General features: G+C 39.6%; 2 protein-coding genes across 8 annotated transcripts in view; both read left to right on the top strand.

The window, feature by feature from the left end:
• Positions 1-17,794, top strand: part of usp38 (ubiquitin specific peptidase 38) — a 35,176-nt gene extending 17,382 nt beyond the window's left edge. For both annotated transcript variants that reach the window (XM_061922901.2, XM_061922900.1), the window contains exons 5-11: positions 220-321; positions 519-677; positions 3,427-3,620; positions 6,372-6,465; positions 6,541-6,647; positions 12,699-13,986; positions 17,150-17,794. In XM_061922901.2, the coding sequence (XP_061778885.1) occupies positions 220-321; positions 519-677; positions 3,427-3,620; positions 6,372-6,465; positions 6,541-6,647; positions 12,699-13,986; positions 17,150-17,314 (2,109 nt within the window). In that variant the 3' untranslated portion in view covers positions 17,315-17,794. The remainder of the gene's footprint in view (positions 1-219; positions 322-518; positions 678-3,426; positions 3,621-6,371; positions 6,466-6,540; positions 6,648-12,698; positions 13,987-17,149) is intronic.
• A 4,513-nt stretch (positions 17,795-22,307) lies between these two features.
• gab1 (GRB2-associated binding protein 1) overlaps positions 22,308-22,766 on the top strand; it is a 156,632-nt gene continuing 156,173 nt past the window's right edge. For 5 of the 6 annotated variants that reach the window (XR_012051242.1, XM_072916355.1, XM_072916354.1 and 2 more), the window contains exon 1: positions 22,308-22,423. The gene's annotated coding sequence lies outside the window, so the exon portion shown is untranslated. Of the gene's footprint in view, positions 22,764-22,766 lie in introns of all 6 variants that reach the window. The other variant, XM_061922903.1, reaches the window with a different exon arrangement.

Here is a 22,766-nt window from a genome sequence, read left to right as displayed (position 1 = left end):
TTAATCATCAATCCATACATGTATCCATTCATCCATCCATCCATTTTCTATACCGTTTAGCCTCATCCATCCATTTTCTATACCCCTTAGCCCCTTAATTTTTTCCCTCGAATGCCAAAACAAAAATAAACTTGTCCTCCTTCATTGTAGTTGTTCACATCGATTTCACAGGCGACAAATGTGTACGCCTTGTTTGCTTAATTACGGCTTTCTCCCCAGGTGTTTAATCGTCTGTGGTACCCCATAGTGCGACAGGGGGCGCTAGCCGTCCTCTCCCATATGCTGCTCAGTTTCCAGCACTCTCCAGAGGCGTTCCATTTGGTAAGAAAACTCATTTCTCTTATGGCTCAAATGACCTCCAAAACCACAAACGCTTCTTTCCTCACAGCTCCACCAGCCTCTGCTTTGCATCCAACTCTGTGTGAAAGTTCGCCCACATGTTTTAGTGTCGGGATGAAATAAAAACTCAGGAGGAATATTTTTAGCTGTCCTCACGCATTGTTCCTCATCATTCCCAGGTTATTCCAAATGTGGTCCATCTGGTGCAGTCTCTGCAGGCGGACGGCCTCCCCAGCAGTAAAGCTTTCCTGCTGCAGTTCACGGAGCTCATCCACTGCATGATGTACCAGTACTCTGGCTTCCCGGACCTCTACGACCACATTTTAGAAGCCATCAAGGTAAAGCGCACGTGGATGAGCCATTCACGTAGTTGTCACTTCAAAGTGGTTTTCACTGAGGGCCACATGGCAGTTATGTTTGGCCCCAGAGGGCCGCTTCTAACAATGAACACTATTACTACACCATGTTTTAATGCATTTTATTAGTAGATTTTTTTTAAACGAAAATGTAAAAAAAAAAAAATGCTAAGTTGCAAAAATTTCACCTCAAAATGTAGTGTATATTACTCTAAATGGAAAAACAGTACTGCTGTTTTTATGGTAAAAAAGGCAGCTCAGTTGCCAGAATTTTACTGTAAAATTTACATTTGTTTTCTTACTGTAAATAAAAAAAAATTGGCACCTGAGCTGCCATTTTGTTTGTCTTTTTACCGCAAATCAACAACTGTAGATTTTTCGGTGAATTACTGTAAATGCCAAAACGACACCACAGTTTATTAAAGTAAAAAAAGTACTGTTTTTTTTTTTTTTTCATTTAGAGAAAACCACAGTAAATTTCACAATTTTGCCATGAAATCTATTGCTACTTTTACATTGCACAATTTGATGGATAACTTGCTTTGAAATCATTATTATTATTGATTTATTTATAAAAAAATGGTTTGAATGTTTGATAATATATTTTTGCATAATTAGACAATATTTACGTTAACATAATTTGCGATTAGACGGAGTACATATATTTTTTTTCTCCCAAAAAAAGAACGAATACATTTAGTAAAAAAAAAGTACAGTACTTTATTGATACATATTATTTCCTGGCTTTCGAGGGCCAAATAAAATGAGGTGGCGGGCCACATTTGGCCCCCTGGCCTTGAGTTTGACACCTGTGGTTTAACCTCTCCAACAATTATTTCCCTCATTTGGAAATACCATACAGGTTTACCAACAACATTGTTTACCATTGTCAGTAAAGCAAATAAAGCAGATTTTTTTTTTTTTACCAGATAAAGCACTATTTCCAGCTTATTGTACTAACTCGCCTACTGTACTCACTTTTGACACTTTTCAATTAGCAAAAGCAGGTCTTATCAAGCCAGGATTCCAAAGATCCACGTCTAAAAAGGACAAAACAAGCACACATGCTAACATTAGCTCATTGTTCTAGGTTGCATAGCCTCCACTTTGCTGCAGCCTTCAGTCTCCCCTGGGATAAAACAGCCACATGCTTTGTCCCCTATTGTTTTTGGCATTGATGGATTCAATGCACCCATGTTTTCTGAGTTTTTAGTGACTACTGAAGTAGAAAACCAACGCTGTGAACCGTATAGGTATAGCGCAGTGGAAAAGAGTAGTGCCAATACCATTTTTTTATTTTACAATTCAAACATTAAAAAGAACATACGTTGTACCTGAGGTTCAGAGCTAAACTTCTTCATTTTCAGTTGCACATTCAATTTGAAACTAAACAGTATCTCCAGCTTAGTATTAAAATATTTCTACATATGAAAAGTCATTTCAGCAGTTTAAAGCCAGTCAAGGGAACCTCAGTTGTCCATTTTCCAGCAGTTTGTATTGTAATTGGAATCAGTCTTACAATACCAGACTTTCTCCTTCATGTTACAACTTTAGTTTCATCCCCAATTTGTACAAATATATAAATCCGACCTGAGAAGAAGTCTCTAAACAAGGGTTGTCCCAATACCACTTTTTTTACTTAACAACATGTGACCGATATTAGAGCCTTGAGTATCGGCCGATATCTATATTGATACGATACGATATCAGTACAAATCCCACATACTTTTATTATATTTAAGTGCGGAATGTCCGACAGGTTTGATCAAGTTAAATGAGTCAAACAGAGAACTATGAAAAACACTAACCTATTTATTATTTACCGCCTATGAATAGACTTGCGCTGTCTTTAAGTTGAAGTGGCGTGGTAATTGTTTGTTGGCACAACCTAGTGGCCACAATACGTTTGTTCCTGGATACTTTCTTTTACGCCTCTGCCTTGAAGACTTTGTATCTGTCAGTAATAGGCAACTGTAATTATTTGATACTTGTTTATATTGACAATTGTGCTTTTTTAGACTTCAATATTGTTCAATGATTATTACGTACAGTACAGGCCAAAAGTATGGACACACTTTCTCATTTCAATGTGTTTTTGTTTTATTTTCATGATTATTTACATTGTAGATTGTCACTGAAGGCATCAAAACTATGACACCTGTGAAGTGAAAACCATTTCAGGTGACTACCTCTTGAAGCTCATGGAGAGAATGCCAAGAGTGTGCAAAGCAGTAATCAGAGCAAAAGGTGGCTATTTTGAAGAAACTAGAATATAAAACATGTTTTCAGTTATTTCACCTTTTTTTGTGAAGTACATAACTCCACATTTGTTCATTCATAGTTTTGATGTGACAATCTACAATGTAAATAGTCATGAAAATAAAGAAAACTCATTGAATGAGAAGGTGTGTCCAAACTTTTGGCCTGTACTGTGTGTCTAGCTTGTGGGCTATTGTGTGATTAGCTGTTGTGTAGCTGCTACGTCCTAGTAGCCTATATCCTACCATGTTCACCTTTTGTAAATAACTTGACTAAAATAGAAGAAAAGAGCAACCTCGTGTGTTTACTGGAGGACATTTAGATGTTACAGCTTTGCACAAGTAAACACGCTGCAGGACGGCTTGTATCGAACATTTTTAGATGCCAGCCGCTGTGATCCAATAATATTTTTCTTTTGGCTGATATCGTATTTGGGACGCCCCTAATCTAAATCCTGTCATCTGGTCTCCAGGATCTCCCGAAACCCAGCGAAGAGAAGGTCAAGTTGGTGCTGAATCAAAGTGCCTGGACGTCCCAGTCCAACGCCTTCACCTGCGGTCCCTTGAGGCAGGCTGGCAAGTCCGAGACAGGCAAGACGGGCCTGGTCAACCTGGGCAACACCTGCTACATGAACAGCATCCTTCAGACTCTCTTCATGGCCACAGAGTGAGTCCACAAGGTGGAGTACCGTATTTTACGGACTATAAAGCGCACTTAAAAATCCTTTCATTTCTCAAAACTCGACAGTGCGCCTTATAACCCCGGTGCGCCTAATGTACGGAAGAATTTTGGTCGTGCTTACCGACCTCGAAGCTATTTTATTTTGTACATGGTGAAATGATAAGTGTGACCAGTAGATGCAGTCACACATTAGAGATACATGTAGACTGCAATATGACTCATGTAAACAACACCAAAATGTTATAGGTTCCTTTGAAAATATAGAACATTACATGAATCATTAATCCATACATTATACAAATACATTAATCCATCAAAATGTTTTAGTACGACTTTGGTAAGCTACGCAGCTGCACCGCTTGATGGATTGTACTGTGCTTCAACAAAGGAATATTATTATGGTGTGTGTAAAAGGTAAGACATTATCTGGCGTTTTGTTTCACAATATTATGCAAAAGCAACTTTTCATACCTTCAGGTACCTGCTGATGTGTATTTGGGATCTGCATAAGTCCTGAAAATTTGCGTGCGTCCGCCTTTGTAGTCCGTGCCGACAACGTAGTTGATAAGCTTCTTCTTTTTCTCTATCTTCTTATGTGACATTCATCCTCCACTGTTGCCATTTCTAATATAAAGTAGTGTAAAGTTCTTACTTATATCTGTCAGTAAACTCGCCATGAAAGGGCTAAAACATACCGGTGTAGTGAGTTTACATTATTCACCCAATAAACTTTAGTTACTAGAGAGTTCCAGTCGGACGGTTTTTCACGGGACACATTTCGGGCGTTGTTGTTGCACTAGTGAGCCACGGATGAGGAGATGCTGCTCTGTTATTGATGGAAGTAAAGTCTGAATGTCATTAAAACAGTTAGCTCCATCTTTTGACACTTTTTCCACTCCCGTCCTTGCACGCTGCAATGCTACGACAAAGTTGACGGGGAGAAGACGCGGTCGAAAGTGAGCCACGTAAATAAGATCGCCCACAAAACGGCGCATTTGGAATAAGGCTGAAACGACGCATCGAGTACATAAATACGTCGACGCCGTTTTTGTGCGTCGACGCGTCGCATACCGTATTTCCTTGAATAGCCGCCGGGGTGCTAATTAATTTAAAACCTCTTCTCACTCCTGCGCTTACCAAAAGGCGTGGGGTAAATTTAGGCCTGCGCTTATAAATTTGAGTGATGTAAGGATACCATCATGAAAAGCACATTTAATAAAAAAAAACTTATTATGGTCTTACCTTTACTTATGAGTCCATGCGCAGCTGCTTCTGATCAAAAGCATCGATAACTTGTTTATAGAAGTCTTCCTAATCTTTCTTCAGTTTTAAAAGTCTCTCTGTCTCGATGGAGATCTTCCTTTAAGTATTACCTCCTGCTTCGATTGAAAGTCCAGTTTAGAAAACATGTTAAAAGTGCAAGCAAACGATCGCTGCTCACTCTTGTTGCTTGTCTTCTTCTGCAGCACCGGTCTTCTGCAGTACCGGTAGTCGCAAGAAGGATCACTAGCGCCCTCTACCACCAGGAGGCGGGAGTCATTTAATGACTCATATTTGACACACGCAGCTACGGTATATTAATAAAACATAGCTGCTTACTGTTCTTTTTAGCATATTCAATAGCATGGACCTTAAATCCTACTGAATAGCTCTTAATCTTCTTCCCATTATGCGATTTCAAATTATTGAAATCAGCCTCCTCCATTTTGAAAATGATGACAGGTGAAGTGTCACTAATGACGTGACGAGTTTGACCCAGCGGAATTTCTAGACATATGCTAATTATTTTGCGAAACGAGTTTGACCCGGCGACAATTCCAGACATGCACTAATAAAATTAATATTTTGCGAAACGAGTTTGATCCGGCGTTAATCCTGAGCCGGCGGTAAGGCCAAGCATGCGCTAATTATTTTGCGAAACGAGTTTGACCCGGCAGTAATTCGAGGCATGCGAATACTATATACCTGGCGCCAATTCAAGGAAATGCGCACTTTTTTGTATTGGATGTTTATCTTTATTTTTGCACATTTTAAAGCAAAATAAGCAATACTTTTACTTTTGAAATGCTTATACTATTGCAGAATATTAAGATTTGCACTGTATGTTTATTTTATATTTGCACATTAAAAAGCAAATAAGCTACTTTTAATTTTGTTAAATGTTAAAAGTTTTAAATGTTTACATTGTTACAGAATATTTTGTCATGTTGTCAATGTTGACTGAGTGGCCATACTTTTTTTTTTTGTAAATAAAAGCCATGCCTTTTGAAAAAACTGGCCTACATTTATTTTTTCATCTTCATTTTAAATTAAAAAAATTATCGGTAAAAGGAAAAATAATCTATAGATTAATCGGAAAAAAAAAATATCTATAGATTAACTGATTAATCGAAAAAAAATAAATAATAATCTATAGATTAATCGATAGAAAAATAATCGTTAGCTGCAGCCTTAATCCTGAAGCGACTGTCAGAAAGCGGCTTGAAGATGATGTGTAAAACATCATTTATGCAACATTTTGACCAAAGAACCACCATTACATGTTATGTAGACCACAAGGAAGTTTTTTCCATTCAGTAAAAATAATCCAGTGCGCGTTTTGTATGAAAATAGACCTGACTAGACCTGCTCATCGGCAGTGCGCCTTATAATCCGGTGCGCCCTATGGTCCGGAAAATACGGTAATCACAGGGTTTTTGCATCCTGCTTCACATTGATCTTATCTGCCCCCTTCAGTTTCAGACGACACGTTCTGTCACTGCAACTCAACGGCTCCAACATACTGATGAAAAAACTGCAGCTGCTGTTTGCTTTCCTTGCACACACTCAGGTTTGTGTGCTGCATACTGAGTGTCAGGCCGGCAAGTGTGCTGCAATGGCTTTTTTTTTCTCCCCTCACCTGCAGAGGGCGGCGTACGCTCCCAGAAATTTCTTGGAAGCCTCTCGGCCGCCTTGGTTCAACGTGGGCTCTCAGCAGGACTGTTCAGAGTACCTCCGCTTTCTCCTAGACAGGTACAACAAATATGTTCATGCACGTGACACGCAGGACTGGAATGTATACCGTCTAATTTGCATAATTGGCCATGATGGGGAAAAACGGAGCTTTTGTGGTTTGTGTCTTACGGATTTGAACATGAAGTTCTTTACTTAGGAGTGTTTGCATGCAAAAAAATATATTATTTTTAATGGCAGGCCGCCACAAATAAATGAATGTACGAAAAACACACTTGTATTATGAATACAGTAAACCAGGGGTGCCCATTACGTCGATCGCGAGCTAGCAGTCGATGGCGGAGGGTGTGTCAGTCGATCGCCAGCCAGGCGTTAAAAAAATAGTTCTAAAAATTGCGATCATCAATCTTCACTATGACGTCACTTTCGTCACTTGATTGACATTCGCGGCACCCGAGAATTTTGTGTGATGACGCTAGCTGCTGCCATCTCAGTATGAAAAACAAAAAACGACCGACAGGAAGGCGAGAGAAGCACTTTTTATTTTAACAGACTCTCGCGCCGTTCATGCCATCAAAAGCCTAAAGACCGACCGCACAGTTCCTGTCTTCACAATAAAAGCGCTGCTCCATCCTGCCTGTGCTAATAAAATAAGAGTCTCCGAAAGCTAGCGCACACAAGCTAGCAAGCTACAGAATTTGCCGCCAATGTATTTCTTGTAAAGTGTATAAAAAGGAGTATGGAAGCTGGACAAATAAGATGCCAAAAACCAACCACTTTCACGTGGTATTGGACATTTTTTTCTCCTCCATTTGAAAATGTGGACGCTATCATCACTACTGTCTGATTCCAATCAATGCAAGTCATCAGAATCAGGTCATACACCAACTAATCTTGTCTTCATGAAAGAAAATCATCTACAGTGGGGCAAAAAAGTATTTAGTCAGCCACCGATTGTGCAAGTTCTCCCACTTAAAATGATGACTGAGGTCTGTAATTTTCATCATAGGTACACTTCAACTGTGAGAGACAGAATATGAAAAAAAAATCCAGGAATTCACATTGTAGGAATTTTAAAGAATTTATTTGTAAATTATGGTGGAAAATAAGTATTTGGTCACTTCAAACAAGGAAGGTCTCTGGCTCTCACAGACCTGTAACTTCTTCTTTAAGAAGCTCTTCTGTCCTCCACTCGTTACCTGTATTAATGGCACCTGTTTGAACTCGTTATCTGTATAAAAGACACCTGTCCACAGCCTCAAACAGTCAGACTCCAAACTCCACTATGGCCAAGACCAAAGAGCTGTCGAAGGACACCAGGAAAATAATTGTAGACCTGCACCAGACTGTGAAGAGTGAATCTACAATAGGCAAGTAGCTTGGTGTGAAAAAATCAACTGTGGGAGCAATTATCAGAAAATGGAAGACATACAAAACCACTGATAATCTCCCTCGATCTGGGGCTCCACGCAAGATCTCATCCCGTGGGGTCAAAATGATCATGAGAACGGTGAGCAAAAATCCCAGAACCACACGGGGGGACCTGGTGAATGACCTGCAGAGAGCTGGGACCAAAGTTACCATCAGTAACACACTACGCCGACAGGGAATCAAATCCTGCTTAAGCCAGTGCATGTCCAGGCCCGTCTGAAGTTTGCCAGAGAGCACATGGATGATACAGCAGAGGATTGGGAGAATGTCATGTGGTCAGATGAAACCAAAATAGAACTTTTTGGTATAAACTCAACTCGTCATGTTTGGAGGACGAAGAATACTGAGTTGCATCCCAAGAACACCATACCTACTGTGAAGCACGGGGGTGGAAACATCATGCTTTGGGGCTGTTTTTCTGCTAAGGGGACAGGCCGACTGATCCGTGTTAAGGAAAGAATGAATGGGGCCATGTATCGTGAGATTTTGAGCCAAAACCTCCTTCCATAAGTGAGAGCTTTGAAGATGAAACGTGGCTGGGTCTTCCAGCATGACAATGATCCCAAACACAGCGCCTGGGCAATGAAGGAATGGCTCTGTAAGAAGCATTTGAAAGTCCTGGAGTGGCCTAGCCAGTCTCCAGACCTCAACCCCATAGAAAATCTGTGGAGGGAGTTGAAAGTCCGTGTGCAAACCTGGTAAAGACCTATAGTAATCGTTTGACCTCTGTTGTTGCCAACAAAGGTTATGTTACAAAGTATTGAGTTGAATTTTTGTTATTGACCAAATACTTATTTTCCACCATAATTTACAAATAAATTATTTAAAATTCCTACAATGTGAATTCCTGGATTTTTTTCACTTTCTGTCTCTCACAGTTTAAGTCTACCTATGATGAAAATTACAGACCTCTGTCATCATTTTAAGTGGGAGAACTTGCACAACGGTGGCTGACTAAATACTTTTTTGCCCCACTGTATATGTTATGGTTTGAGTTTATTTAGAACATACATACAATTAGATAGACATACAATTAGATAGATAGATAGATAGATAGATAGTACTTTATTGATTCCTTCAGGAGAGTTCCCTCAGGAAAATTAGAATTCCAGCAGCAGTGTACAGAATTGAGATCGAATTTAAAAAGTAAATAATGGGGGTATAAATGGAAACAAAAAAGAAAAATATTACAATAAGAATAAAAATAAAAAGCAACAATGAGAATAAAAAAATAACAGTAAAATAACAATATAACGAGAAACTAGGCAGTAGTGACCATGTTATGAAAAAGTATTGCACTGAGAGGAGTTGTACAGTCTAATGGCGTGTGGGACAAAGGAGTTTTTGAGTCTATTAGTCCTGCATTTGGGATGAAGCAGTCTAGCACCGAACAGGCTCCTCTGGCTACCGATAACGGTATGCAGAGAGTGACTGGCGTCATCCAGGATGCTCACAAGTTTTTCCCACAGTCCTCTTCTCTGCCACCGTCACCAGTGAGTCCAGTTTTATTCTGATCGTAGAACCGGCCCGCCTGATCAGTTTTACAACATGATACCTGTGTTAAACATGCTTGTATTTTTATTCAACAAACATGTTAACAAAAAACGTCTCCATCTATCCATCTTCTTCAGCTTATCCGAGGTCAGGTCGCGGGAGCAGCAGCCTAAGCAGGGAAGCCCAGACTTCTCTCTCCCCAGCCACTTCGTCCAGCTCTTTCCTGTTTTGTTTTTAACCCCTTCTTAACCCTGAACGTACATTGAAAATACACGCAACCCTAACTCAAAATGCCGGACATTTGAGGCATTTAAGAAACTCCGCCCTGACAGCTCCGCAAAAGAGGACATGTCCGGTGAAAAGAGGACGTATGGTCAGTCTATCGTAGCCCGTTAGCTGCTAGCATGCCGTGTGTTGTGCCTCGGTGTGCATTGTTTACACCAGTGGTCCCCAACAACCGGGCCGTGGGCCGGTACCGGTCCGTAGATCGATTGGTACCGAACTGCACAAGAAATGTAAAAAAAAAAAAATATATATATATATATATACAGGTAAAAGCCAGTAAATTAGAATATTTTGAAAAACTTGATTTATTTCAGTAATTGCATTCAAAAGGTGTAACTTGTACATTATATTTATTCATTGCACACAGACTGATGCATTCAAATGTTTATTTCATTTAATTTTGATGATTTGAAGTGGCAACAAATGAAAATCCAAAATTCCGTGTGTCACAAAATTAGAATATTACATAAGGCTAATACAAAAAAGGGATTTTTAGAAATGTTGGCCAACTGAAAAGTATGAAAATGAAAAATATGAGCATGTACAATACTCAATACTTGGTTGGAGCTCCTTTTGCCTCAATTACTGTGTTAATGCGGCGTGGCATGGAGTCGATGAGTTTCTGGCACTGCTCAGGTGTTATGAGAGCCCAGGTTGCTCTGATAGTGGCCTTCAACTCTTCTGCGTTTTTGGGTCTGGCATTCTGCATCTTCCTTTTCACAATACCCCACAGATTTTCTATGGGGCTAAGGTCAGGGGAGTTGGCGGGCCAATTTAGAACAGAAATACCATGGTCCGTAAACCAGGCACGGGTAGATTTTGCGCTGTGTGCAGGCGCCAAGTCCTGTTGGAACTTGAAATCTCCATCTCCATAGAGCAGGTCAGCAGCAGGAAGCATGAAGTGCTCTAAAACTTGCTGGTAGACTGCTGCGTTGACCCTGGATCTCAGGAAACAGAGTGGACCGACACCAGCAGATGACATGGCACCCCAAACCATCACTGATGGTGGAAACTTTACACTAGACTTCAGGCAACGTGGATCCTGTGCCTCTCCTGTCTTCCTCCAGACTCTGGGACCTCGATTTCCAAAGGAAATGCAAAATTTGCTTTCGTCAGAAAACATGACTTTGGACCACTCAGCAGCAGTCCAGCTGGTGTCGGTCCACTCTGTTTCCTGAGATCCAGGGTCAACGCAGCCGTCTACCAGCAAGTTTTAGAGCACTTCATGCTTCCTGCTGCTGACCTGCTCTATGGAGATGGAGATTTCAAGTTCCAACAGGACTTGGCGCCTGCACACAGCGCAAAATCTACCCGTGCCTGGTTTACGGACCATGGTATTTCTGTTCTAAATTGGCCCGCCAACTCCCCTGACCTTAGCCCCATAGAAAATCTGTGGGGTATTGTGAAAAGGAAGATGCAGAATGCCAGACCCAAAAACGCAGAAGAGTTGAAGGCCACTATCAGAGCAACCTGGGCTCTCATAACACCTGAGCAGTGCCAGAAACTCATCGACTCCATGCCACACCGCATTAACGCAGTAATTGAGGCAAAAGGAGCTCCAACCAAGTATTGAGTATTGTACATGCTCATATTTTTCATTTTCATACTTTTCAGTTGGCCAACATTTCTAAAAATCCCTTTTTTGTATTAGCCTTAAGTAATATTCTAATTTTGTGACACACGGAATTTTGGATTTTCATTTGTTGCCACTTCAAATCATCAAAATTAAATGAAATAAACATTTGAATGCATCAGTCTGTGTGCAATGAATAAATATAATGTACAAGTTACACCTTTTGAATGCAATTACTGAAATAAATTAAGTTTTTCAAAATATTCTAATTTACTGGCTTTTACCTGTGTATATATATATATATTTTTTTTTTTTAATTTTTTAATTAAATCAACATAAAATGTAATATAGGAAATTATCGGTATCGTTTTTTTTATTATCAGTATCGTTTTTTTATTATTTTTTTCTCTATTAAATCAACATAAAAAACACAAGATACACTTACAATTAGTGCACCAACCCAAAAAAACTCCCTCCCCCATTTACACTCATTCGCACAAAAGGGTTGTTTCTTTCTGTTATTAATATTCTGGTTCCTACATTAAATATCAATATATATCAATACAGTCTGCAGGGATACAGTCCGTAAGCACACATGATTGTATTTCTTTATGACAAAAAAAACCTTAAAAAAAAACCATCACCCCCCTGTATGTATGTGTATATATATATATATATATATATATATATATATATATATATATATATATATATATACAATACAGACCAAAAGTTTGTCTTTCTTTTCATGACTATTTACATTGTAGATTGTCACATCAAAACTATGAATGAACACATGTGGAGTTATATACTTAACAAAAAAAGGCGAAATAACTGAAAACAAGTTTTATATTCTAGTTTCTTCAAAATAGCCACCCTTTGCTCTGATTACTTTTTCGCACACTCTTGGCATTCTCTCCATGAGCTTCAAGAGGTAGTCACCTGAAATGGTTTTCACTTCACGGGTGTGCTTGAAGCTCTTCGAGAGAATGCCAAGAGTGTGCAAAGCAGTAATCAGAGCAAAGGGTGGCTATTTTGAAGAAACTAGAATATAAAACATGTTTTCAGTTATTTCACCCTTTTTTTTTGTTAAGTACATAACTCCACATGTGTTCATTCATAGTTTTGATGTGACAATCTACAATGTAAATAGTCATGAAAATAAAGAAAGCGCAAAAATGGCCCTTGCATGCTTTCATTTTTCAGTGGAAGGAGTTCAAAGTTTGATGTTTTGTGTGATATCTTTCCAAAAAATGTGATCGGAATGCGAAGAGTAGAAGCTGTAAGGTCTCCTCGGATGTTTACGCCCCCTGTCTTCTAATCCCGAGGTTACACGAAGAGGAGAAAACAATCCAAGTGCTGGAGTCTACAAAGCCAAGTGTGGCCCCTGCCGCCCTCCTGGACTCCAGCAGCAAGGACCCGATAGGTCAGACTTCTCCCGAAGAGAGCGAAGCGTCCTCTTTGAGTCCCGCGGAAAGCAAAGCGGAGGAGGACACAAGAACTGTGATAGAGAGGACTTTTGGCGGCAAGCTGGTGACAGGTATTCGCTGTATGCACTGCAACGGCACCTCTGAGAAAGGGGAGCCTTTCACCGACCTTTCGTTGGCCTTTTGCCCCTCTGCCGCCTCTCAGGACGCCCCCAAAAGCGAGGGCACCTCTTCGGAGCCCAAAGTGGTTTGTCAGGGCTCCGTCAACGGTGGCAGCGAGGCGCCCGTGCCCGGCTGTGCCGCAGACCAAGCTAGTCAGGTCTACCCTTCGCCGGAAACCAGTGGACCTCCCCTCTCCGTGCCCGACCTGGTCGACTATCTCTTGGCGCCGGAGATCCTGGACCAGGACAACGCCTACTTCTGCGAGAAGTGCGGCTGCCTCCAGCGGGCCGAGAAGACCATGAAGGTGGTGTCGGCGCCGGAGTACCTCATCCTCACCTTGCTGCGCTTCTCCTACGACGCCAAGTTCCACGTGCGCAGGAAGATCCTGGAGAACGTCACCATCCCGCCGCACTTGCGCCTCCCCGTTCACAACGCCGCACCCCTCTCCTGCACGTCGTCACCTCTGCAAGTGGACTCTCCCGAGAGCAGCGAGAACCTGGCCAAGAAGCTCAAGCCCTCTCAGAAAGACGAGGACGAAGACGAGAGCGAAGCAGGTAGAGGTGACGTGTCCATGCAGGCGCACTACGTCCTCAGCTCCGTCGTCATGCATTCGGGCGTCTCGTCCGAGAGCGGCCACTACTACTCCTACGGCCACGACATCACAGCGGCGGACGGCGATCCCGCCGATCCCTTCAAGGAGGACGCGAGGAACGTACAAGGCGAATGCGGCGCTCTCCCGGGACCGGCCGGACAAGGCAGCACGCCGCCTGCTCGCGGACCGGAGGCGAGCGACTGGCTCCTGTTCAACGACAGCAGAGTGACGTACGCGTCCTTTAGGTCGGTGCAAAACATCACCAACCGCTTCCCCAAGGACACGGCCTACGTGCTCATGTACAGGAAACAGGAGCTGGAGGGACAGCGTGGAAATAAAGGACCGCTGGCCAATGGGTTGAGGCAGAGTGCAGAGCCCCCGCTGCAGAAGGAGCTGCTGGACGCCATCATCAAGGACAACAAGCTGTATTTACAGGTAAGACCTGCGAAGTCTTCTCACCTGCTTTCACTCTCACACCCTCTTCTTCATGGATATACATTAGGGCTGGGCAATTAATTAAGCTTCCGCAGCCTACGTACACTGCAAAAACTGAAATCTAAGTAAGATGAAATATCTCAAATAAGGGTGATATTTGCTTATTTTCTGTCTAATAAGATCATTCTTCTCACTAAGCAGATTTTATGTTAGTCTTTTACTTGTTTTAAGTGTTTTGGTCCTAAATGATCTCAGTAAGATATTACAGCTTGTTGCTGAGATTTGATGAGCTATATTGAGTAAAACATGCTTGAAACTAGAATATCAACTGTTGCAAAGCTGTGTCATCAACACTCGCAAGTATAAAACTACTTTTTTAAAGTAATAATTTCTTACTTCAAGCATGAAAAAAAAATCATGACTTTGACACAATTGTGTCTCATAATTAAAACAGATGACAGCCAAATGGACTTTGCTGTTTTATTTTCAATGAAACAATAGAAAATACATACTCATATGGTTCTCGCCCGGAAAAGGGTGGAGTGCCATCTCCGGGTTGGGGAGGAGATCTTGCCCCAAGTGGAGGAGTTCAAGTACCTCGGAGTCTTGTTCACGAGTGAGGGAAGAGTGGATGGTGAGATCGACAGGCGGATCGGTGCGGCGTCTTCAGTAATGTGGACGCTGTATCGATCCGTTGTGGTGAAGAAGGAGCTGAGCCGGAAGGCAAAGCTCTCAATTTACCGGTCGATCTACGTTCCCATCCTCACCTATGGTCATGAGCTTTGGGTTATGACCGAAAGGACAAGATCACGGGTACAAGCGGCCGAAATGAGTTTCCTCCGCCGGGTGGCGGGGCTCTCCCTTAGAGATAGGGTGAGAAGCTCTGCTATCCGGGGGGAGCTCAAAGTAAAGCCGCTGCTCCTCCACATCGAGAGGAGCCAGATGAGGTGGTTCGGGCATCTGGTCAGGATGCCACCCGAACGCCTCCCTAGGGAGGTGTTTAGGGCACGTCTGACCGGTAGGAGGCCGCGGGGAAGACCCAGGACACGTTGGGAAGACTATGTCTCCCGGCTGGCCTGGGAACGCCTCGGGGTACCACAGGAAGAGCTGGACGAAGTGGCTGGGGAGAGGGAAGTCTGGGCTTCCCTGCTTAGGCTGCTGCCCCCGCGACCCGACCTCGGATAAGCGGAAGAAGATGGATACTCATATAGTAGTGCAGTTGGCACAGTACAGTAAACTGACAGTTAATATTTAAACATTTAACATGTGACATTTCAATTTTGAATTTTGAACAGAAATAGTTCATGCACATTGAGATGAATTCCTCAAAATTACAATAAAATTTTTTTTGGCTGGGGGCCGGGCTGTATATATGTGCACTAATTGACTGAAAGAGCACGCACTTGGCGCAATAATGTCATGTTATGGATGGAAAAATGCCTTTTTAGATCATATGATTTGCCTGAGCGGCTCGGGGACCCCGAGAGTAACAAGCGGTTGCCTTGTTGCCTTTCCATTAAGAACAATAAATTAGTTTTTAGTACAAGTTTGCTGGTTTTAAGAAATGTAATGTCGAGTGCATATCATTATGTCAAGATAATGGCACTAGCATTTACTTCATTTAAGAATATTTTTCAACAAATTGAGCAAAAAGGTCTCTTTTTTTTCTACGAAGAAATGTGCACTTGTTATTAAATAAATAAATGATAAATGGGTTGTACTTGTATAGCGCTTTTCTACCTTCAAGGTACTCAAAGCGCTTTGACACTACTTCCACATTTACCCATTCACACACACATTCACACACTGATGGAGGGAGCTGCCATGCAAGGCGCTACCAGCACCCATCAGGAGCAAGGGTGAAGTGTCTTGCTCAGGACACAACGGACATGACGAGGTTGGTACTAGGTGGGGATTGAACCAGCGACCCTCGGGTCGCGCACGGCCACTCTGCCACTGCGCCACGCCGTCCCAATTAGAGAGAATATACTTATTTTAAGGCATTTTTGGGTTCAGTGAGGTTAGCTAATTTTACTTGTTTTGGAACCCTGCGTATTCTAATGAAATAAATGATAATTTATATATTTCTTAATTATATTGTCAATAAAATTAAATATTAAAAATACAGCTTCACCAATTTAGTCATAATAACTGATGAAAAATAAATGTGCATATAATTTACGCAGTGCTAAAATAAATGTATTCTAACAAAATTATTAATAAATAATAATATATATATTTCTTAAACTGTCAATAAACCTAAAATGCAAGTGAAAATACAGCTTCACCAATGTAATCATAATAACTGATGAAAAATAAAAGTACATACAATTTATGCACTGCTAAAGTTAATAAATTCTAACTAAATTAATAATAAATAATATATATATATTTCTTAACTAAACTGTCAATAAAATTTAAATGAATATACAGCTTCACCAATTTAGTCATAACTGATGAAAAATAAATGTGCACAACATTTACGCAGTGCTAAAATAAATGTATTCTAACGAAATAAATGATATTAATATATATATTTCTTAATTAAACTGTCAAAAAAATTAAATATTAAAAATACAGATTCACCAATTTAGTCATAATAACTGATGAAAATAAATGTGCATATAATTTACGCAGTGCTAAAATAAATGCATTCTAACAAAATTATTAATAAATAATAATATAAATATTTCTTAAACTGTCAAAAACATTTAAATAACATTTAAATAAAAAAAAATACAGCTTCACCAATTTAATCATAACTAATCAAAAATAAAAGTACATACAATTTATGCAGTGCTAAAATTAATTTATTCTAACTAAATTAATAATAAATAATATTTTTTTCTTAACTAACTGTCAATAACATTTTTATAAAAATAAAGCTTCAACACTTTAGTCATATTTTTTGCACTTAAGAAATTTCTCTATGACTTTATTTAGCTCCAGACTTCTTCTGTTTTTTTGAGATTGTCAATACTGCCACAAGTGGTGGAAAAGGGTATTACAGCGGAGTACCCAACTGGGAAACTGATATTTTTTGGGTTCGTGGCCCAGCCCTATGGTTAAGAAACACTGCCTCATGCACCATTCTCAACACTAACCAATACTCACTAACCAAATAAATGTTTTTAAATGTTGTGATTTCTCTCTCTTTCCATAGGAGCAAGAATTGAACGCTCGGAGCCAGGCCATGCAGGCGCCTTCATCCTCCTGCTCGTTCAGGCCCAACGGTTCCGATGACAACAACCCACCCGGGAGTTGCGGCCCATCTGGAGGAGGAGGCGGAGGAGGGGGCTTCAACACCATCAGTAGACTGGTCTTCTAATACAAAAACACACACACACACACAAAAAAAAAAACAATCACACAACGCTACGACTACTTTGTGTGTTGCTGTTAACAGAACCTCATAAAGAAGCACTGAGATCATAACAGGATGCTTGGATTTGCAGTTTTGTACCACTTCAACTTTTTAATTTATTAAGTCCATTTTTTCACCCTTTGCTGGCATAAAAGTGAACGTTCATGGATGCAGATATATTTTCTTCAATCAAGCCTCTGTTTTGATATTACCTCACATGCAGCAGATTAACAACAAAACAAACATTTTATAGTGTATAATGTTACCTTAATGTATTCTCTCATTTGCATGCATGTAGTCCGTGTGTGTGTGTGTGTGCATGTGTGTGTGCGCGCGCTTTTTTTGTCTTCAAGACTTATTATTTGGTTTGTGCTTTTATAAATTTAATATTACATGCAATAAATGTGCATTTGTCTTAAAATGTGATCTTGGATAATTGGAAAGTACAAACTGATATGTAAACGTGTGTGTGTGTGCGTGCGTGCGTGCGTGCGTGCGTGCGTGCACCGTTTTAGAGTTCATCCAATACACAAACATGGAGTTTTGTAATAAACAATACATGGCGCCGTTTTGCTTTGTAGGCAAAATATTTTGGCACATGCGGAAGTGAGCGCAGGCTCGAGAAAGGGAACTGGAATATGTAAAATTGTTCCCCTCAATCCAAACAAAAATAAAAAAATAGACTTTTGTGAAAATGTTCTAAATACATTCTTTAAATGTTTCACTGTATATAATTGGCTGTGTCTACAAGGATACTTTATTTATTGGGGAATAATATTTTAGTACTATGTGATTATATAGCAATAAATATAACCTTTAACATTTCCAAAAATAAATATAATTTATTTAGTTTTCATCTTAAATAATATCTGACTTTTTTTTGTGTTTTTTATTGATAAAATATATTTTAAACAATTGAGGTGAGGCATTTATTTCCTATTCATGATTGCATTTACGTCTTACACAATATTGTTTGTCAATGACTTTTTTTTAACGTTTATTTTTTAATCCAAAACTTTTTATCATCACAAGTGAGGTGAGGCATTTGTTTGCTATTATTTATTACATTTATATATTTCACAATATTATTTGTCACTGACTTTATGTTTATTTTTTTATTCAAAACACACAGAATAAAAACATTGATTTTTTTTAAACTTCAAAACACATAAAAAAACATGTTTTTATCATTACAATAGAGGTGATCCATTAATTTTCTATTTATTACATTTACATCTTACACTACATTATTTGTCACTGACACTTTTTACGTTTATTTTTGCATCCCAAACACAAAGAACAAAAACTATTTTTTACTATTATAATTGAGGTGAGGCATTTATTTCCTGTTTATTACTGTTCTATACAGTGCAGGCCAAAAGTTTGGACACACCTCATTCAATGTGTTTTCTTTATTTTCATGACTATTTACATTGTAGATTGTCACATCAAAACTATGAATGAACACGTTTGGAGTTATGTACTTAACAAAAGGTGAAATAACTGAAAACATGTTTCTCTGATTACTGCTTTGCACACTCTTGGCATTCTCTCCATGAACTTCAAGAGGTACTCACCTGCAATAATTTTCTCTTCACAGGTGTCATAGTTTTGATGCCTTCATTGACAATCTACAATGTCAATGACAATAGTCATGAAAATATATATTTTTTTTTTAATAAATATATATATATATATATATATATATATATATATATATGATTTGTTACTAACTTTAAAAAAAAATTCCAAAACAAAAAAACAAATACTTTTTTTTTTTTATTCCAATTTGAGGTTTCCTAATGTTTTATCCATGCATGGTTTCATTAAAAAATATTTACACAACCTATTTGTCTTCGTGGAGGGGATTTACTTTGGCTTTTATTGAAGGTGAGGTGTTTATTTTCATTGGGACATGGTGTCTGGGGAGGTCACTATGTGACCAATCGCTGTATTCAGTGCAAAATATAAAGGCACAATTTTTAAACATGTCTTTTGACGTCGAGCTTGAAAAACTGGAATGTATTTATTGTTTTTTTCTGCATTTAATTGCCCCCTTGTCATCATTAATAGTCCTTCTGTTGGCCATTAATCAAGATGGGCTAACAGGACCTGCCCTATGGGGAGAAGTTTAGCATTACAATGACATTCCAACAAGATTCCTCGGATACCTCAAGTCTATACAGAGAAACATCCTTGCCCTTTGACCTGGTCTGCGTACATAAACATTTATGTTGGGCATTTTTTAGTCTATTGTCATAGAATTGCATTTGGATTAACTGCTTGAAAAAAGTTTTACATATAAAAATAGGGAAATATATCCTTCCATCCATCCATTTTCTACCGCTTATTCCCTTCGGGGTTTTATATATATATATATATATATAGTTATATATTTAGATATATAAAAATAAAACTTATTTTTTAATATAACTATTATTTTTTAATTGTATTTATATATATTTTTTCATTTATTTATTTTAATTTTAATTCACTTTTTCGAGTATATAGTGCAAGCGTACACATACCATATACAGGTAAAAGCCAGTAAATTAGAATATTTTGAAAAACTTGATTTATTTCAGTAATTGCATTCAAAAGGTGTAACTTGTACATTATATTTATTCATTGCACACAGACTGATGCATTCAAATGTTTATTTCATTTAATTTTGATGATTTGAAGTGGCAACAAATGAAAATCCAAAATTCCGTGTGTCACAAAATTAGAATATTACTTAAGGCTAATACACAAAAGGGATTTTTAGAAATGTTGGCCAACTGAAAAGTATGAAAATGAAAAATATGAACATGTACAATACTCAATACTTGGTTGGAGCTCCTTTTGCCTCAATTACTGCGTTAATGCGGCGTGGCATGGAGTCGATGAGTTTCTGGCACTGCTCAGGTGTTATGAGAGCCCAGGTTGCTCTGATAGTGGCCTTCAACTCTTCTGCGTTTTTGGGTCTGGCATTCTGCATCTTCCTTTTCACAATACCCCACAGATTTTCTATGGGGCTAAGGTCAGGGGAGTTGGCGGGCCAATTTAGAACAGAAATACCATGGTCCGTAAACCAGGCACGGGTAGATTTTGCGCTGTGTGCAGTCGCCAAGTCCTGTTGGAACTTGAAATCTCCATCTCCATAGAGCAGGTCAGCAGCAGGAAGCATGAAGTGCTCTAAAACTTGCTGGTAGACGGCTGCGTTGACCCTGGATCTCAGGAAACAGAGTGGACCGACACCAGCAGATGACATGGCACCCCAAACCATCACTGATGGTGGAAACTTTACACTAGACTTCAGGCAACGTGGATCCTGTGCCTCTCCTGTCTTCCTCCAGACTCTGGGACCTCGATTTCCAAAGGAAATGCAACATTTGCATGGTTGGGTGATGGTTTGGGGTGCCATGTCATCTGCTGGTGTCGGTCCACTCTGTTTCCTGAGATCCAGGGTCAACGCAGCCGTCTACCAGCAAGTTTTAGAGCACTTCATGCTTCCTGCTGCTGACCTGCTCTATGGAGATGGAGATTTCAAGTTCCAACAGGACTTGGCGCCTGCACACAGCGCAAAATCTACCCGTGCCTGGTTTACGGACCATGGTATTTCTGTTCTAAATTGGCCCGCCAACTCCCCTGACCTTAGCCCCATAAAAAATCTGTGGGGTATTGTGAAAAGGAAGATGCAGAATGCCAGACCCAAAAACGCAGAAGAGTTGAAGGCCACTATCAGAGCAACCTGGGCTCTCATAACACTTGAGCAGTGCCAGAAACTCATCGACTCCATGCCACGCCGCATTAACGCAGTAATTGAGGCAAAAGGAGCTCCAACCAAGTATTGAGTATTGTACATGCTCATATTTTTCATTTTCATACTTTTCAGTTGGCCAACATTTCTAAAAATACCTTTTTTGTATTAGCCTTAAGTAATATTCTAATTTTGTGACACACGGAATTTTGGATTTTCATTTGTTGCCACTTCAAATCATCAAAATTAAATGAAATAAACATTTGAATGCATCAGTCTGTGTGCAATGAATAAATATAATGTACAAGTTACACCTTTTGAATGCAATTACTGAAATAAATCAAGTTTTTCAAAATATTCTAATTTACTGGCTTTTACCTGTATGGTAATACAATTTTTTACCCACATTTTTATCATGTCTTCATTTTTATTGGTTTTCCACATACTTTTTTTATATCTATTATTTGCATTTTATTTGTACTTATTTTTTCTATATTGTTAAAATGTTACTCTTTTTTTTTTTTTAGGTGAGGGAAAATGTATGTGCCAAAGCATGGATATATGGCGCCGACTTACCCAATGTTTACAATGAAAACTATATTAACAAAAATATGTCCAATATTTTAAAATAAATTCCACCAATAAAGTAAACTAAATTATTCTGACGCACATCTTTGTAAAATTAGTGATTGTTTCCTTGATTAAAAAAAAAAATAGTTAAAAAAAAAAAAACTACCTATAATTACGAGCCAGTTTTTGAACGGCTCTTTGATAAGAACGGCTCCTCAAGATCCGACTCCCTTCAAAGAGCCGTAAATCCCATCTCTATTGTCGAGTCTCTGGAATGGACAGGAAAGTAACATGTGGTAAGAACCAGTACTTCCTATTGTAACCTTCAAAATAAAATTAACTGTCTGACAAACAGCAGGTTAAAATCCATGTTTCCGACATTTCAAAGGCCGTTTACTACGACTAAATATATATTTTTATCAGCATTTGCGTCAATTCTAGGCAAATATTGCGTTTTTTCGCTCGCAGAGTAAGTCCCAGGTGATCGTAAATAGCACTAAACGAGAACACAAGACTGAGACAGACACTTAAATGTGTGAATGTAACTCAAATAAACACAAAAATTGTTGTTTTGATCGACGAAACAGGCGAATTGTTTGTATAAACCTCGACGAACTTGACTTCCGGTTGCAAGTGACTGCGGAGCTTGACGCCGCCATATTCCATAGTAGTAGGAGGAGGAGGAGGGCGACTTGTTCGGGGGAAAGACGGAGCCGCGGTGCTGTCAATCACAATTTAGGAACCACGGGAGAAGTAAACTGGTAGGAAAAGCTCGGCGACGGTTGTTTTTTTGTAATCTAGCGCGGTGTGTACCAGCCACAATCCGCTTTCAAACTATGAGCCGGGGCACGGCGCGGTGGGACGTTCATGGACCCATCCCGCCAGCCGGGAATCGCAGCACTTAGTCCGGGTTGACCTGTTCTATCAGCGCGATGTGTTCCGTGTAAACACTGCAACTACATTGTTTTTTTCTTCACTCCATTCGGTCTTGTTTGTGCATGAACAACTTCACTATTTCAGCATTTATTTGAGGCGCAACGATCAAATCTGTAACCTCGACGTTTTTTTTAGAGAACTAAAACTGTCTGCCGACTTTTTCTGGTA

The sequence above is a fragment of the Nerophis lumbriciformis genome, linkage group LG27 (assembly GCF_033978685.3).
Source record: "Nerophis lumbriciformis linkage group LG27, RoL_Nlum_v2.1, whole genome shotgun sequence".
Lineage (NCBI taxonomy): Eukaryota > Metazoa > Chordata > Actinopteri > Syngnathiformes > Syngnathidae > Nerophis > Nerophis lumbriciformis.
Note: the sequence above shows the minus strand (reverse complement) of the source record. Positions and strands in the feature narration are given on the sequence as shown.